At 50.6% G+C, this 18,021-nt stretch overlaps 2 protein-coding genes across 2 annotated transcripts in view; one reads left to right on the top strand and one right to left on the bottom strand.

Annotated features, from left to right (window-relative positions):
- TMEM9 (transmembrane protein 9) overlaps nucleotides 1-18,021 on the bottom strand; it is a 229,527-nt gene that overhangs the window by 153,305 nt on the left and 58,201 nt on the right. The gene's annotated exons all lie outside the window — the stretch shown is intronic.
- The window catches only part of PKP1 (plakophilin 1), a 49,831-nt gene that overhangs the window by 13,229 nt on the left and 18,581 nt on the right, over nucleotides 1-18,021 (top strand). The window contains exon 3 of the mRNA XM_050764949.1: nucleotides 16,458-16,852. Within this exon, the coding sequence (XP_050620906.1) occupies nucleotides 16,458-16,852 (395 nt within the window). The remainder of the gene's footprint in view (nucleotides 1-16,457; nucleotides 16,853-18,021) is intronic.

The following is an 18,021-nucleotide window of genomic DNA, read 5'->3' as shown; positions in this document are numbered from 1 at the left end:
TCTCAGTTCAGGAGCGGCTATGGGAAGAGGGAAGAGCTGAGCACACATGAAGATTTGGCAGAGGGAGGAGGCCAAGTAGGGAGGAAGTGGAATAATTGATACTGGAGCCAGACATATAATCAGATGAAACCTGGGCAAAACCAAACGGGGTCCAGACATAGGGAGAAGGAGAGCAGGAGAAAAGGCAATAGAGATCTGCGGCATGAGATAATCCTATGTCTGTGGGATTTTCCCATGGATGGTACAACTGGCACAGGATGATGTTATTCCTCCCCTCTGGTGAAACCAATATGGTGGCAGAAGGCATGGAGGGTGGGGAGGAGGGTGTAGTTTGTCTGTACAAGCATCATCAGCATATTTTCAGGACCTTCTGAGAGCTGATGAAGGATCATTTGCTGCAGATACTTTATATTCACTTGGTCAGCCAACTTGTATTGAGCAATTGCTGAGGCACAGCAGTGAGTGAGGCACGCTACAGAAACACAGTTGAAAAGCATCTGACTTTGCCCTCAATGAACTTGCAGTCAAGTTAGAAGCACAGAGGTCAACAGACAAATAGGATAAAGGCATTAGTTTCTGTACTGGAGCATGACACCAATACTGCCATTGCTCAGAATGTTTCTAGAACCCCTAAAATTTCAGAACTGTCTTCAGCATCATTTCAGGAGCCAGATAAGAAAACCAGTCTCATTTATTTATTGTCATGACCTGGGTTTGACCAGAAACAATACTACTCACTTGGAGCACCTCACTCCTCAGATCTGACTCTAGTTCTAAATATCAAACCATCCTCAAATAGCAAAGCTTTGTCACCTCCTGTACATATCTCATTTAAATATGTAAAGGATCTGTAGGCAATTCCAAAAAGAAGGCTCTAAAAATGTTTAAAAAGCAATGGTCCTACCTTATAGTTTTACCTCATAGTCTGTATCAATAATAGCCTTGTAATTAAAAAATAATAATCATACTATTTTTAATTTATGATTATTCACTTCACAAATGGAATGTAGAGGGGCTTTCTTATAATAAAATAAAACTTGGAACAAAGATAGTGTGACACACAAAAAGCATCTAGGGGCTTAAGGAAAATAAAAGACTGCTCAAAAGAAAGTCATTGGCCCAGTCCATGTCCTGCTCTCTGCTGGCCACGCCAGCCTCCTCCTCCTTCAGGCAGAAGGATCTGCTGAAGGACAACGTTGGAACCTCAGAGTCCCACAGACCTCAGGGAGAGGAAACAGATGGTGAGATGGAGCAAAAGATGGGGCAGGTTTTAGCCTTGCTGCCTGATTTCTCAGCTGCATACTCAGTTATGCTGTTCTGATTCTCAGCACCAGACCTGTGAAATATTAGAGCCCAACACTGTTTGCATTTTTCAGTTGAGGAAATGCAGTCCCAGAGACGAGAAATTACTCCTTGAAGGCAACACAGCTGGTTACTGGTACAGCAGACTAGATCTCTGACCTCCTAACTCCTAACCTAGTGGAGTTTGTTTTCATTACCCCAGACATTTGCACTTCTTATGACTGCCATTCTGCGGGTTTCCACAATCTCAATATTTGAACATTACAACTAAACACTAAATACTAAAATTTAGGGATCTGCAAGACACTCATGAGTCTGAGTCCCTTCATTTCCTCCCTTCCCATCCCCTCCAGCCAGGCCTACTCTCCCCATGGGGAGTCAGCCTAGCTCAAAAGAGGCAGGAGAGAGGCTCTGTTTTTCCCTTCCTAGACTTAAGCTGGGTTCACTTGGCTGTAAGCATTAATGGGTTTCCGGGCCGGGTTACCAGATAAAATACAACCAAATACAATAATTGGGACATGCCTTAACTTAGAAATTATTTGTTGTTTATGTAAAATTCAAATATAACTACGTGCCCTGTCTATCTATTTGTTAAATCTGGCAACCCTCCATCACGATGTCTCCCCACTCATTCCTGTAATAGAAACAACACTCCTTTATGTGCTCCTCTCCTAGGCTGGGGACCCAGCAGCAGCAGAATTACTTTAGGCTGCAGCATTTCTGGTGGGAAAAGGAGGATTTTTGTCCCATCTTAGTTGTCCTTGTAATATGTCCCTTGAATATCTTCCTCTGGGTCAGCAAAGACCAGGATGCAGGGAATAGAGAGCTGGAGCCATGGAAAGGCACAGCCCTTCTACTCCAAAGCTGAAAATAGACCTTGATCACATGGGTTTGTCCTCAATGAAGCTGAGGAGTGTGGACAATTTTGATTTCCAGGGAATGGTTCTGGATTAAGATGACAATCCTTTTGTCTATCATCTTCAGCTCCAAAGGGTTTACTTATTTTCAAATCAAGAAGTGCGCCCTGAGCATTCAGTTCTTCTGGGAGTCCTACCAAGTAAAAAGTTCTTAGGTAGTGGATTGCACTGTACCACCCTGCTCAGGATCTAATCAGTAGAGAGGAAAACCATTCAGGCATCACCAGCGGGAGGTCTGGAACAGGGTAACCACGGTGACTGCCACATTGAATCACTCAGTTAAATCCAGCCTGGCATGCCTGAAAGTGAGAATTCCCAGAATATAACAAGGGAGAATTCTGCCTTTGTCTTGGCATTGTCCTATTCATTGACCCCATTTCTCCACTTTAACCCAGGACTTACTAGCAAATCTTTCTCCCAGCTTCTTCTCAGTTGTACTTGCCTAACTGATATGTCTGTGTTTGACGATCCCATTGTGACAGAATCTTGTGGACAATGTACTAGGGACCCTTACCCTAAGGAGAACTGATCTTGGCCACCCTAGACCTGAAGAAATGTGGATGAAGCCTCTGTTACAGATGGGAGGACTGGGGTTGCATCACACTCCAGTAGGGGATGGGGAAGCCAAGCACAGTGCTCCCCAGGTTGGTGGTTCACCCTCAGTCACAGCCATGCTAATCCAGTGTCCACAAGGGCAGAGCCATGGGCCAGGTACTGCAGAGGGGCTGCCAGGGAGAAACACAGCAGGACTCCTACCCTAGCAGCAGCAGAAACAGACTGTCCTTACCAATCCACAGGAAACAGAGGCCATGCCTAGAGACAGCCTAGTGTGGAGGAGCACCTGACCCTGGACTTTGGCCAGGAACTTCACTAGCTGTGTGACTCTTAGTGAAGTCTGCTCCTTAACTAGCTGTGTGACTCTAGTCAAGTTCTTAATCTAGCTGAACCCCAGCTTGCTTATCTCGGAAATGGGTGAAAATTCCTATCTCAAAGAGCAGTATGAGGTTTAGGGATGTGACGTACCACATCAGCAGTGGGAGGCATGGATTCCAGTCTCAGCTGGGCTGCTACAAACTGAGGGATCTGGAGTGGCCTTCACCTCTCTAGACCTTGGCTTTCTCAACTATGGAGCAAGGCAATTGGACTAAATCATAGCCAAGGACTCACTTAGGGATGCATGTGGCTTGAGAGCTGACTCTGAGTAGCTACCGGGCCCCATAGCTAAAGCCTGTGTGGTGGTCCCTCCAGGGTCAGAGGCAGTGTTAATTCCTCCAGCCCAGATTTTTGCTTCAAGCCTACAGATGCATAAAAGCTTCTTAATTTCCTCCTTGCTTTCATCTGAGCATTCCAGGCACCAGGAAAACAGCAGTTAATTAGCCCTTGCAACAGGATGGAGAGATGGTAGGACTTCATTTACTTTAGCTTCACAGACAGGGAAACTGAGGCACAACAAGTAGCTCTGCTGAGTAACTACCCTGACTTAGACCCAACTCCCTCTTTCCAAACCATGTGTCTCAGCTCCAAATGCCACTTTCCAGGTGTGTGAGCTGGGTTCCCTCGGCAGTGCCTGCCTGGCCTCTCGTCTTTTCTTGAAAAGTCCAGGTGAGGGACTGATAGTAGACCACAGCCTCCTACTCCCAGGCAGGTACGGATCCTGCTCCAAGAGGGAGCAATTGATGTGTTTGCCAACTCAGTATCCCCGCTGCCAGCTTGTGACTCACCCCCACCCAGCCCTGGGAGATAGGAGGGTCCTAGAAGGGCCCCAGGCTCTCACCCCAACAAGAAGAGGCAGTGATCCTACTTGCCAAGGGACAGAATGTGCCTCTGAGAGAAAATGGAGGTGAGTGAGCAGGAGCGGGCGGGCCGGCTCTAGGGCCACCTCTCCGTGTGGAAAGAGCACGCCGTGTGCTTTCACAGACACACTGCTGCCACTGGGACACTCCTTGTATTAAACTGAAAGAGAAGCCTATGGCAAACGTTGGTGTCTGGGTACTCCTTGGGAGGGGCCCTCCTTTCCAAGCCACAGTCCATCAGAGTGGCTCTGCTTCCCGTAAGAAGCTTCTGTTGCCTTTAGGGTTGGGCTGAGCTCGGGGAGCTTCCTTTCTGGGCTTGCTCTCCCCTCCATGGCAGGTGAGTTGAGGCTCTGCCTCCTGACTGAGGACTGGGCAAGCCAGCAAGGCTCCTTTAGAGTCCAGAGAGAATGTGGAGAAAAGGAAGAAACACTGGTCTGAGGGCTGGTTCCCCGTGACTGTGTCGGGGACTCCTCTTCTGCTGGACCTCAGGCTTATCATCAGCAAGACTAGATGGTGGCTCAGACCACCTCCTTGAAACTCTGATGTCTGGCTTCTGTGTCGCTCTTTTGGGGAGAGAAGTCAGAGAATGGCCCCATGTCAGAAGCATGGGCTTGCAAAGGGAGGAGGACACGGTTCCAGTGAACAAATTCAAGTGGTGTCCTCCAAGGGCAAGTTCCAGGTGCAGGAAGTCGGGATCGGCTCCTAGAGGAGCTGAGCTTTGAACTGAGTGTGAAAGGAGAGAGGGCTGCCCTTAGCAGACAGGATGGAGGGCAGAGCAGGAATGCCCCTAGGTCTGGGCTGCAGTCTGGGAGTAGCTTGCTGACTGTTCACAAAGAATAGGCATCCCCCCAAGGAGGGCAACTGGTTTCATGTTGCCAGCTCCCAAGGTCTCGTAAGCCTCCCAGGCCTTCACACAACCTCACAACAATGTTCCTAGGGGCTGAGTGAGCATGCTGGCCCCTCCAGCCTCCTGCCCCAGGGAGGAGCACCTGACCCAGGAGAGGGCAGACTCCCAACAGTCACTGTCCTGACAGTGTGGATCCTTGTAGCGGGATGGAGAGGGCAGACCAGGGCATTTTGGTCAGGATGTACAGGGAGACTCGTCACTGCCAAGGGACTCAGTGTGGCAGCTGCTTAGCAAGTGGGGAGCACCAAGCTTTGGCAGCCCAGGATGCGGTCAGCAGTGGGTCCTTCTCAGGATGTCTGCAGGAAGGACCTCCACTCTCCCCAGAGACAACAGAAGCCAGTTCTTCTTCCTTTAGCTTCACTAATCAACAAGTCTTCCTCAATCATTTCCATTCATGTTGTGTAGAGCTCTGAGTTGATGGCTAGGCTGGGAACACTTATGCTTGGATGGGCCTGGGGCTCGATTTCCTCCATTCTGATGAGATATTGTGAGGCAGACAATTCCCTGGCCACAGAGGATGGAATTCTGTCTTCTCCAGAGAAGGAAGCTTCTGGATGAGTTGGCTGTTGCTCTCTCTCCTTCTCCCCTAATATGAAACTTTAGAGAGAAGATTTGAAGAATCAAGGATAATTCTAAACTTTTTTATTTTGCTCCAGCAGAAATTGGTGGAGTTTCATTTTGGGCTTTTTTTTTTTTTTTTTTTTTTTTTTTTTTGGCCCTGACAAAAACTACTCTACTCAACCAACAAGTCTTTAAAGTCCTTACATTATACTGGAAAACAAATGACAGACAAAACAACAGCGTAAGAAGATATAATTAAAAGCTAAATTTTGCAGCATACACTAACTTAAACCTTTCCAGGCCTCAGTTTCCTCATCTGTCATTGAAGGCGTGGGACCAGGTGACCTCCAAGCCTTGCTTCCCCAGCTTAGGTTCTGAGTCTTGGACATCTGGGGAGGGGGTCTTGGGTTCTGGATGAGCCACAGGTGGTGGCTTTCAAGGCTGTTTCAGCTGTGCTGTGTTCTCAGTCAGCTCTCAAGGGGGAAGTGCTCCAACCTGCAGCACCCGGTTATTTAATAATCCCTTGAATTATTGAAGCATTTTGAACTTGTACAAACTGCTTGTGTTTTCACCTCCTGACTTGTCCTTCAGTCTTTGTGAGCTCAGTAGGTGGACCAGGCTTTGTTATTCTCATTTTCTTTGCAGGGAAATCAAACCACAGAAAAGTGCAGGGGCTTGCCCGTGACCTCACAGATAAATCTGGCAGAACTGAGTCTGGACCCCAGTGGACTTTGAGGGGGGTATGAAGAGCAAGAGGAGGGAGGGACCTAGAAGGGCAGGGGGAGAAGTGGGCCAAGCCCCTCCTGCTGGCCAAGTTTCGAAGCCAGCAAGCAGGGCATGGGATTAAGTCATCAAAATACAGTCCTCGGGGGGATCTTCTGGTGCCTTTTTTCTGGTTCGAGAGTTTTCCTTTTGTCACTAGGCTCAGCGAGACAAATGCAGCAGAATTTCCCAAGCGGGTGGAAGAGCCGTCCCTACCCTTTGCAAGGGTGAGGTTCTGCTTTCTCCCCCAGGGCCCTGGCATGTCTCTACGGAGGCCTGCCTGCCCCAGGAGAGCAAACTCAGCTGAAAACAAAATCAGCTCAGGCACGGGGAGGGGACAGGGGATCTGTAGAGACACAGGTGGGGAGAAAAGCAGCTCTAGACCCGGAGCCCCTCCCCTCCCGCCCCCACAGGGCGCCCAAGGGCGAGGCCTGGAAGGGGATGAAGACAGGCTGGGAAGGAGGCTGCTTGTGACTTCAGCAAGGGATGAATCGCAGACTGCCGAACTGCCTTCCTTCAGAAGAAGCCTTACAGGGCATGCTGTAGTTGGGAAAACTGAGGTTCAGAGAGGTGAGACGACGGCCTGAGGCTGCACAGCTAGGCAGGGGAGACCAAGACCAGAGCATGGTCTCCTGACTCCTGACTCAGGGCTCCTGGTCACACTGTCACATCACGGTATTTTTGCCACTACGAGCAATCATGTTTCCCAGACCTCTGTCATTTGCGTTCTGCTGTCACAATTTTTGCAAAATCATGCCAACTATTATTTACTTAATTACTTAAAATTTAAAGAATTACTTATCAGTTCCAGTGCATTTGTTTATTTATTCATGCATTTATTTTAGAGACGGGGTCTCACTATGTTGCCCAGCCTGGTCTTGACTGCTGGGTTCAAGCAATCCTCCCACCTCAGACTTCCAAGTAGCTGAAACTACAGGCATGTGCCACCATACCCAGCTATTCCAATGTATTTATTTTGAAAGGAAACTTTATATCACTCACCCAAATGACAGAAACCGGTATCTTTTGCCACAAATGAAGACTAACCACAACTTTGGTAATCAATTATAATAAATAGAATAAAAACATAACATTATTTAATTCTAGCTAGGTACTTTTACCTGGCAGAAAAATTTTTGTTTGTTTGTTTTTGTTTGTTTGGTTTTGTTTTTGCTTAAAAAGGAAGGTTGGCAAATATTAAAGAAACATATTGACACCCATCTAGACTTTCTCCCTGTGGTAATCAAAATGACAAAAAGAAGTCCTTTCTATGAGTTTCAATGTTAGTTATTGCTGTGTCCTTGACTTCCCTGGAGTCACCCCACAGCCACCAGTAGTGCGTGGCCAGCACTTGGGGGAGATTCCAGGTCATATGCTAATGGCTCAGGATAATTTTCCCAAAGCAGGCAAGGTAGGACAGCTGAGGCCCGAAGAGAAGAGCCATGAAGTAGAGCCTTCTCCCCTCACCGAGGTGACCAGCCCCACGCCTGGCTGAACACTTTTTTAACTGGCATATTTAAGGTGGATGTTTCTGACTGAGCACCTACAGTTCTCTGGACTTACCAGGGCTTGCTGGGTGCTGAGCCCTGTGGAAGAATTGCCTTCTGTGGCCAACCTGGAGAGGGCCCCCAGGAAGTCCCCAAGCTTCTTTCATATCTACCTGGGGTCCTAATCAGCTCTCAGGAGGTCCCACAGTGCTGGGAGCAGAGTTGGGGTGCTCAGGGGTAGCCAGGGACCCTTCCCTCCTTCTTCCTCCTTCCTGACCACACCAGAAGCTCAGCAAGACTGGACGAGTTCCAGAAGATCCAGGGCTCAGCTTCAGGTACCAGCTTTAACACAAGTCCCTGTTTTCTCAGCCCCAATTGTGTGTACTCAGTGGTGCGTTTAGAGCAAAGGGTGGCTGGAGAGGAACCAAACAGTCACATTCCCATTACTCACTGCACCTTCATTCTCACTGTCCTGGCCAGGACAGAACAGTTGTCATGACCACAAGATCTCCTTGCCACAGGCATGGCATCCCTTGGCACAGATGGTCTTCCAGCCCAGGTCTTTGGGCATTAGAATTGTGACACATGGCTAAGTAACTACACACTTCTTAAATGTCTTCAAGAACCTCCCACAGTTGGCTCAAAGAAGAAGGGCTGGCACCTCCTGTGTCTGGAACCACTGGGGATGGGGTCTTCCAGGAGTCGGGGCCAGCAACTGGCCAGAGATGCTAGAATTTCTGTAGAGTGCCCCTTAGCTACAGAAACTTTTTGCCCTGTAGACTTTGTTTGTGTCACCAAACTCTGGTAGCAGAGTGGCTGGAGGATAATCACTGTAAGAGACACCAAAGACCTGAGTCCTGGCTTAGGGTCTGCCCCATCTTAGCTGTGTGGCCTTGGACCAGCCTAAAGTTCTCTGAGCTTAATATGCTCACAAACAGAACAAAGCTACTGCTCTCTGCCCTGCCACCTCATTGGCCAGGTGGGAGATAATCACAAGGTGATGAACAGGGAAGCCCTTTGCACACTGGGAAGCGCCACACCAGTGATGGTGTTCAGGATATGCTCAAGCAACTTCCAAAGACCTTCCCTACCTGAGTCCACTTTTGGCATGGGATGTGTGTCCCATGTGACCAAGTGGGGACTGCATATAGAAGTGTGTGTGTCCATGTGTGAGCGTGCATGTGCACATGCTCATCTTCCAAAGGTGAGATCTGTTACCCAAGCACTGAAGGGCCCAGCCAAGTGTCTCTCCCTTCATGTAAAATTCTTGACTAACAGGCCAGGCACAGTGGCTCACACCTGTAATCCCAGCACTCTGGGAGACTGAGGCAGGAGGACAACTTGAGGCCAGAAGTTTGAGACCAGCCTGGGCAACACAGGGAGACCCTGTCTCACAAAAAATTTAAAACTCAGCTGGGCATGGTGGTGTGCACCTGTAGTCCCATCTGCTTGAGAGGCTGAGTTGGGAGGATTGCTTGAGCCCAGGAGGTTGAGGCTGCAGTGAGCCATGGTGGCACCACTCCACTCCAGCCTGGGCTACAGAGCTGGCTCAAACAAGCAAACCAACAAAAAAACTTTGACTAACCAGCAGGAGTGGTTTCTTTCCACTGTTGGGTCTCTAGGGAACTCTTTTCTGGGCCAGGTAAGCACCTGCCCTTCAGGATGCTGCCACCTCCCAGCCTTTGGCTCTCCTCTTCCCAGGGCTGGAAAGCACCTCCTGGTCCACTGCGTGGGGTGGCTCTGGGGCCAGCCAGCCTCTCCCTCCAACTTCCTAGCATAGGGTGGGGGGCATCTGGCCCAGTGGGATCTTCCTGACCCTCAAGGGTGCTCTTCCGGGGTGCTGGCCCATCATCCAGGACTCCAGGAGATATCAGCATGGCCCCCTCAGCTTTCCCTCTTCATGATGAACCATCACTGGGACAGTTGAACCAGCCTCTGGGTTTGAAAGCCAGAAGCTATGACCTCAGAACACGGGGCTCCTGAAGGGCAGAATGACCATGGCTTCCACTTGTCTGGGGCCATGGAAGGGAGATGGCTGAGGGCCAGGGGTCCTCCACCACTCGGGCTGTGAGAGCTGCGTTTGAAGTGGCAAACGCCTGCCAAGGATTTCCCTTCTGAAAGGAAACAGACATATCTGTGTATGAAATCTTAGGTCCTTGTTTGCAAACCCATCCTAGCAGTGTTAGGAGCTGAGAAAAAACCTATTTCTCAGGTGCAGAGGGGGAAAGGTAAAAGAGAAGCATTTCGGAAAGCCTGCTTTTTCCCACAGTGCAGTAAATAGACAGGGAGCAGGAAGTGGAGACGGAGCTGGTGCAGGAGCTGGCATAGCTGCGTGTTCGTGTTGATGGAGCGCCAGGTGTCGGCTAGGCACTGGGCTGCACAGTGCATGTTACCCCCACACCAGGCTTAGGAACTGCCATGGACCTGACCTTTGCAGGCAGGTGTAGAGCCTGGAGCCCAAGAGGCTAAGATGCCTTCTTTATCCCAGAATTGGGGCCTCACTGGAGAAAGCAGCATCTTCCCAAAAGACCCACAAACTACAAAGTTTTATAGGATATTTTCTGCTTAGAAAAGTTGTCCTCAGTTATCCATAGACATTTGTTAATACTGGCGTGATTGAAGTATGCTCACCATTTCTGCTTTTCAAAGCTTGTAAGGGACTCTGACCATTATTAGCCAGATCTCTGGGGAAGTCTCTACTCTGAGGACAGGCACCAAAACTTTTACATTTTTTTACATTTAAAAACTTCAGGTGGCAACATGTGCCTGCACTGGGCATCAGGGTGTTTATGGCTTCTGCTGTGCCTTCTGTCAGTGGACACTTAGCGACTTCAGTTCAGTAGCACTTAGCAAGTGCCTTCTGGAGTTCTCACCTGGGTGGGCACTGCTGGTCTCGGGGTGCTGGCGATGGCATTGTGGGTGCAGCTCCCTCTGCCTTTGAGGACCCACAGTGAGGCACACCCACCACACCTCCTCGAAGGCCAAATGGTATTTTTCTGTGTCCAGACGTCAGGGCTTCTGAGCAGTGGAGCTGCTCTGCCCAAAGCAGTGTGCCAGGAAAAGAAAGGAGGGCCAGCCCAGGGTGGAACCCACTGCTTCTTAGAGAAGGAGCCGTGCCCAGAGGAGTCAGGAGGCAGGGATCAACACTTCCCCTGCTGAAGTCCCATCTGTTGTGACTCAGGCCCCAGTGGTTCCCATGCTGACTCAGACTGCTGAATAAGCAGCCACCCCTACCCCTTTGGGAAGATTCTCGACCTCCTGGAGCCCTGTGTGCCCCATTCTCGGCAGCCTTGCTGGGAGATCACCTGCACTCTCCAAACCCCAGAGAGGGTGAGAGCAGAGCCACTAAGCCACATGCGAGGTGCTCCTTGTGACAGGTCAGCTCTACCCAATCCCCCAGTCCTGACTGAAATCCCAGCAAGATGAATAAGGGTCACTACATGCCTAGTACATGAGAGCCCCTTACCTGGGCACTGAGTGGGGAGTGGCAGGTACTAGGCAAGTGGCAAATGGAACCTGTCCTTGAAAGGCATCTAATCAAGGTTCTTTCTCCAGCAAGCCCTCACCAGGCCTGAGAGGCACGAGGACTCCATGAAACTGTGCGTGCACTCCCTTTCATGGAAAGGGCCGTGGGAGATCACGCTGCTGAAGATGGCCCTGTTGGACACTGCTGGGTGTGTGACTCAGCAGGCAGACCAGGGTGTGTCTCACTGGAGAACAGGTTTGGCCGGCCCCACCCTGCTGGCAGAAGCTTGGTTTCAAAATGGGCTAATAGCTGGGGACACAGACACTCTTTTCATCTTGTCCTGCCAGGAACATACCCAGCTCCCAAGGAGTTCGGCAGCTTCTGTCTGTCCAGCTAGAGCTGGATAAAATTCTCTGGGTTCAACCACCCAGTTGCTTTGCTCAGGTCAAGGGGTAAAGGGAAGAATTCTGGACATCACAGCTGGACCCCATGCCATGCACCAGCACAGGCTGCCTCACCCTGCCTAGAACGGCCCTACCTCCTGCCAGCCCACTTTACTCATGGTGCCTCTTCTCTCTTCTGTGCCCTGGAGGCTGTGGGAATTCCAGTGCCATCAGCATCCTGAATCTCCATCCCTAGCACAAATTCTCACAGTCAGTCCACCTTTCACTGAGCTCTTGCTGTGAGCTCAGCCCTGTTTTAGGACAATTAAGGGCATCTTTACCCTGGAGAGCTCAGGGAAAGGACAGAAACCTACATTAGCAACTAGAAAACAAACAAGACCAGAGGCCCCTGGCTGTAAGGGCAAATAATTCCAATTCTGGTTGTTATGGAGACAGGGCTGGGTTAGAACAAGCCTTTTAGAGATGACAGGTTGAGAAGAGGCCTTAGAGAAATATAGTATTTGGGAGGCGGCAGGTGAGGAAAAGCTGTTCAGGGTGGAGGAGCATCTGAACAGAAGCAGGGAGCCCAGGATGTGGCTGAGGTCATGGGGCAGCTTAGTGTGCTGGGGAGGGGAAGGGATGGCTGGACAGGCAGGGTGGGGCTGGGCTGAGGAGTTTGTCTTGTAAGGAGCAGACACTGTAGGTTCTCCAGCGTGGCAAGGGCTGATGAAAGCTTTCCCTGAGGAGGGTGGAGTGATGGCATCACAAGGCAGGGACCAGAGCCCTGGGGGCTGGGCAGGGGCCGTGTGGGGGCACTGGAGTGGCCTGGTGGTAAGCTGATGGGAGCCAGAGCCAGGGCCTGGGCAGCAGGGGTGTAAAAGAGGAGAGTCAGTGAGGACCCTGTAATGGAAGGACAGGAGGATGCCATCTCTTTTTGAATGGTTACTACCCTATGTGATGATTTGGGCAATCAGGAGCTTTTCCAGCTTTGGGGGCCACTCCACACTGAATGGCTCTCTCAAAGGGCAACTGGTCATATTCAGTTCTTTGAGGCCCTGGATCTGGGGCTTGTATTGCTTCACTGGGACTGTCTCCTTGCCTATAAAGGAGGGGTTGGCCTCTGAGAGCTTCCTGACTTAATGAGGGACAGGAATAGAGGGGAGCTTTCAGTGTGGGGTTAAAACATCCCACTTCTCCAAGAAGGAAGGGGAGAAGGGGAATTACACAAGCAGGTGGCAGAGCAGGGACCAGCTGGGGGGCTCCTAGCTAAAAGCGGCTTTTCCTGGCTCACCTCGGAGAGTGAGAACCCTCGAAAGCCCCACTGGTCTCCAGTGAAGAAACATGTCTCTCGGAACGCTCTGGATTTCTGTCTGGCTGTCCAGTCTAGCCTGCTGTCTGGCAGAGTAATCAACTCTGCTCCCAGGAAATTGAGTTTCCAGCCTCTGGAATGTTCTGATCCATGGGATAACCAGACAAGAGGTTGTGTGTGTGTCACTGTCCTTTGTATTCAAAGAGCCAGGCACTGCCAGCAGATTGCCATCTGAATGTGGGGGTGTGGCTGGGAGAGCCGGCCTTGGCAGTGAAGCTCTCCCACCTGCAACAGGCACACGTGCACTGTCCGTGCATCCTCTTCTGGCTGCAGCTGCTCGCCCGGGACCTGGAAGACAGTGTTTGGAAATGTGTGGAGGCATTTTGCAATGCACATTTTGAAATGTTTGGGGGCATTTTGCAATGACTGTGAGGCATTACTGGCATTTAGAGCCTGGAGGCTGGGGCACTAAACATCCTGGGATGCTTGGGACAGCCTATACAAAGAACTGTTCTGCCTCAGGTGCCGACAGCACCCACGTAAAGAAACACTGCATCATTTGTGATAAAGCCTGGCTTCACTCGAGGTGCTCCATCTGGGCAGACCATTCTCCTCCACTTTTCTGAGACGTATTTAGAACTGTTTTGTGTCTGTGGGGTGAGACTAGCATGGGGCTCTGATACTGGTGCACACACCTTTCCTGGACTGTCTTGGCTTCCTGGGTTCATCCTCCCTCTTATGACACCTGGTAGCTCCTTTAGGTATGTCACTGGTGACATACAATCTCTCCTTTAGGAACCAAGTCCTAAGGCAGCCAACCTGTGCCCAATCTAAGAGTCAGAGGGATACGATGTCCCTACTGAGCAAACACTCACGTCATGGACCGTCCTGAGTGCTTTTCTAACATTAGTTCATTGGATTCTCCCAACAATCCTCTATGTTGGGTATAATTATACTAGTTTTACAGATGGAAAAACTGAGGCACTGGGCAACTGACAAGGCCAGGGCAGGCTGGCTCCAGAGTCTGTGTTCTTGACCCTGGGTCTTCCTCCACTTTGTAGGTCTCAGCCCAGTGAACTGGAGGAAGCACCTCGATTCCCAGGCAGTTGCTGCCATTTCAGTCTCCAAGGCTGCAGGCTTCATTCAGGTCCCAGGCCATTTGTGCAGGGAGAGCTGGTAGCAGTTCACCTCCTCATGCCTTGGAGGGAATCCAGGCCCCCTCATGGTACTTGGGGAGGATGGGGTCTAATGAGAGGAGACTTTACTCCTGCTTGTCAAAGTGACAGCAAAAGGCCATGATGATTGGAAAGAGTCATACTCAGCTGTCCTCAGGCAGCACAGCCCACCAGCACCATGACACTAGGAGCTGGGGTGGAATTCCCAGGAATTCGTGATGCCACTGGGGTGTGGCTGACGGTGGGAGGCTGGGAAATGCAGTCCTACGGGGACGTCCCTGCCTTCCCTACCTTGCCCGCTCCCCTGTGGGTGCAGCCAGTGCGCATTTCCTGTGGGCAGCCCACCCTGGCTGAGACTTGGCAAGGCTGCTAGCTGCTCCTTTTCCCAGCACACGAAAGCAAAGCCCAAAGCCACTGAGAGGCTCAATCAGCATGATCACATCTTTGCTGGGTTTGGGCCAGGATGAGCGTTTGGGCTTCTCATCAGGTGTCTGAGATGACGTCCAGGCGTGTCCTTTACGGAGAACAAGGGTGCTCCTTGTTGTGTTTCCATTTAAGGCTTAGCTGGCTCTTCGCCCTTTGGCAATGCTGGGCTTCCCCCTCCGTGTTGTCATCTGCCACCTTCCTTCCCCTGAGAGGAGAATGGAGGGTGTGGCCATTTATAAAGGCTTTCATGGCATATTTTGCCTGTAATCTGCAGGACACGCATTCCATACCCAGATGCTCAGAAAATTGCCCAGCTCCTCTCCCCATGCCTTGTGATTGTCCATCTACGCCTCTCCCAACAACCAGACACCAGTTCTCTTTGGGGTAGGTTGGTTTGACCCAGTTTGGGGAAGAAAATTGTGCCTGCCTGAGTACACAGCTGTGTGTGTGGATGAAGGAGATGAGCAGGCCATCGCCAAGGTTAACAGTCTGTGGCTTCTGAGTTTTGGATGCAACTTCTGACTGGTGGTTTGACACCCAGTCTTTCTGGGAGCTCAAACCATGGGAGTTTCCTGCTGTCTGTGACTCCCTGCAGAGATGAAAAAGGACCAAGTTGAGTGTCAGCCCCTCCCCAGCCTTGTATGGCTAGATCTGGTGTGGAAGGGAATTACCCAGTTGCCTAACGACCTCCTCTAAACACACATATACTCTCTCTCTCTGTCTCTCTTCCTTTCTCTCTCTCTCTCTCTCTCTCTCTCCCCCCCTCTCTCAGGGAGGGGCAGGGGTGGGCAGGCAGGCCCTGGGTTGCTGGGTTTGGCCCTGGCCCATCCCAGCAAAGGTGAGTCCCAAGTCAGCACCTGTGTGAAGACATTTTTTATCAGACTCGATGTTGATCCCCTACTCTGAGAACAAGTTGGAGCAGGTCAGACCCACCAGCTTGTGAGCTCCTGGGAAAGTCCTCCTCGGAGAGTTCTGTTCCAGAGCTAATTCTCACCAAGTCTCCAACCTCACAGGCTCGTCCCAAGGAGGCCAACTCCCCACTTGGGCTCACACAGAGCCCCTGGGGCACCTCATTGTCTGTTGTATGTTTTCATGCTGAATTGAGCCTCTGCCCAGGCTTCTCCCCATTGCCAGCCTGACAACAAAGCCCAGGAGGCCCTCCCTGTACCCAACCCTGCAGCCCCAGGCCTCTCTCCATGTGTGCAAGCAGGCCCCTAGCTCACAGTCCCTTGTGAAAGGGCCCAGGGAGCAGGAATATTGTCCCTGTTTGGCCTTTGAGGTGATCTGTTACCCTTTGCTTCTTGTCCTGGAAGAGGGGAGGCAAGATGAAGAGTCTAGCAGAAAAGAACAGTAGAAAACAGTCTGGCCAGAATAGAAGTTTCTGTGTGCTGAGTATAAGGGGCCAAAGAAGACTGGCTATGTGAGAAGCTGCTGGTGTCTGGGAATGGCATAGGGCTTGGAGACCCAGGCTCAAGTCTGGGTTTTATCCTTTCCTCACTGAGTGACTACTAGAAGGTCACTTTTCTCTGGGCCTCCAACTCCCCCTCCTGGACTGTACCATGTGGGATTAGATCAGAGGTTGTCAAACTTTTTTGACAGCAATTCACAGTAATAAATGCATTGTATGTTGCAATCCAGTACCCATACACTGTTTCACAAAACAATGTGTGACTTTACTACCTGCACTGCACTCTGATATTTTATATTCCAGGATATATTATTCTATTCCATCTTTTTAAAAATGATGGTCACAGTCTTCTAAATTGACTTTATAATCCATAATGCGTCACAGTCTGCAGTCAGAAAAGTAATATATCAGATGATGGCTCAGGTTCCTTCCACGCCAAACATTCTGGGATTCTCTGAGCGTTATTATGGGGGCTGGGGAGGGCTGTATCTCATGCCCTGCTGGATCCAGGACCACCATTTAGGAACCTTGACTGAACTATTTCTCCCTTTCCCTGGCCAGATCTACAATGGAACCCTCAAGCGGGAGCCTGACAACAGGCGCTTCAGCTCCTACAGCCAGATGGAGAACTGGAGCCGACACTATCCCCGGGGCAGCTGTAACACCACCGGAGCAGGCAGTGACATCTGCTTCATGCAGAAAATCAAGGCGAGCCGCAGTGAGCCCGACCTCTACTGTGACCCACGGGGCACCCTGCGCAAGGGCACGCTGGGCAGCAAGGGCCACAAGACCACCCAGAACCGCTACAGCTTTTACAGCACCTGCAGTGGTCAGAAGGCCGTGAAGAAGTGTCCTGTGCGCCCACCCTCCTGTGCCTCCAAGCAGGACCCCGTGTATGTCCCGCCCATCTCCTGCAATAAGGACCTGTCCTTCAGCCACTCTAGGGCCAGCTCCAAGTGAGTGCTGCTGGGCTGGGTTGGGGAGCCAGGAGGGCCAGTGGGGAGACACACCCTTAGCCTGACTGCACCCTGCAAAGATCTCCTGGGATGACAGGAGAGACATAGCATCTGTCCCTGGGGAGTTCATTGTCCCTGATGTGATGGACTCCCTGATGGGGAGAACCTGGCCCGATGGGCCCTTGACCTCAAGAAGTTCTTAGAGTGAAACTGAAACAGACATCGACTATGTAGGTTTTAAAGGTCACAGTTTATGAACAGAGGGAGGTTAATGGTTTTCAAAGTGTGTTCCTCCAACCAGCAACATCAGCATCACCCAGGAATTTGTTAGAAATGCTCATGTGGGGACCCACCCTAACACTGGGAAAGGGGCCCGGCAATGCGTATTTTAACAAGCCCTTCAGTGATTCTGATTTACACTAGAGTTTGAGAACCTTTGATCTTAGGTATGTAAATCTCTATCCATGTTCTGAGAGATCAAAGGAATATGCCCCTGTACGGACGATGGGAAAAGAATGGGTTTTAGGTTATGTTACAACATAACCTAAAACATAACCTGTAAATCCAAAAGACAAATAGGATGAATAGACATAAAAACTAAGGGACATGGCCTGGGTGTGGTGGCTCACACCTGTAATCCCAGCACTTTGGGAGGCTGAGGCAGGAGTGGGTAGAGGGTGCTTGAGCTCAGGAGTTTGAGACCAGCCTGAACAACATGATGAAACCCTATGTCTACAAACAAATACAAAAATTAGCCAAGCATGGTGGCAGGCGCCTGTAGTCCCAGCTACTCAGAAGGCTGAGGCAAGAGAATCACTTAAGCCCAGGAGGTGGAGGTGGCAGTGAGCTGAGATAGTGCCACTGCACTCCAGCCCAGGCAGCAGAGTGAGACTCTGTCTCAAACAAACAAACAAACAACAACAACAACAAAAACCCTGAGGGACTTCATGGGGCTTCATGATCTAGTGCTACAGAATGGAGCACAACTCCTGTGCATAGATGTTGATGGCCATCACCCAGAGGGAATAAAGGACACTGAATAGGGTGCACCGTTAGGAACCATAGACGCAGAGGTGTTGTGAGTGGCATTGAGCCTGCCCTTCGGTGCTGGGGGCTCCCTGAACCTTTGAACTGTCCTTCATCACCACCTACTGCTCATTGTTATTTGT

The sequence above is a fragment of the Macaca thibetana genome, chromosome 1 (assembly GCF_024542745.1).
Source record: "Macaca thibetana thibetana isolate TM-01 chromosome 1, ASM2454274v1, whole genome shotgun sequence".
Taxonomy (NCBI): Eukaryota; Metazoa; Chordata; class Mammalia; order Primates; family Cercopithecidae; genus Macaca; species Macaca thibetana.
This window is presented reverse-complemented; position numbering and strand designations above follow the sequence as displayed.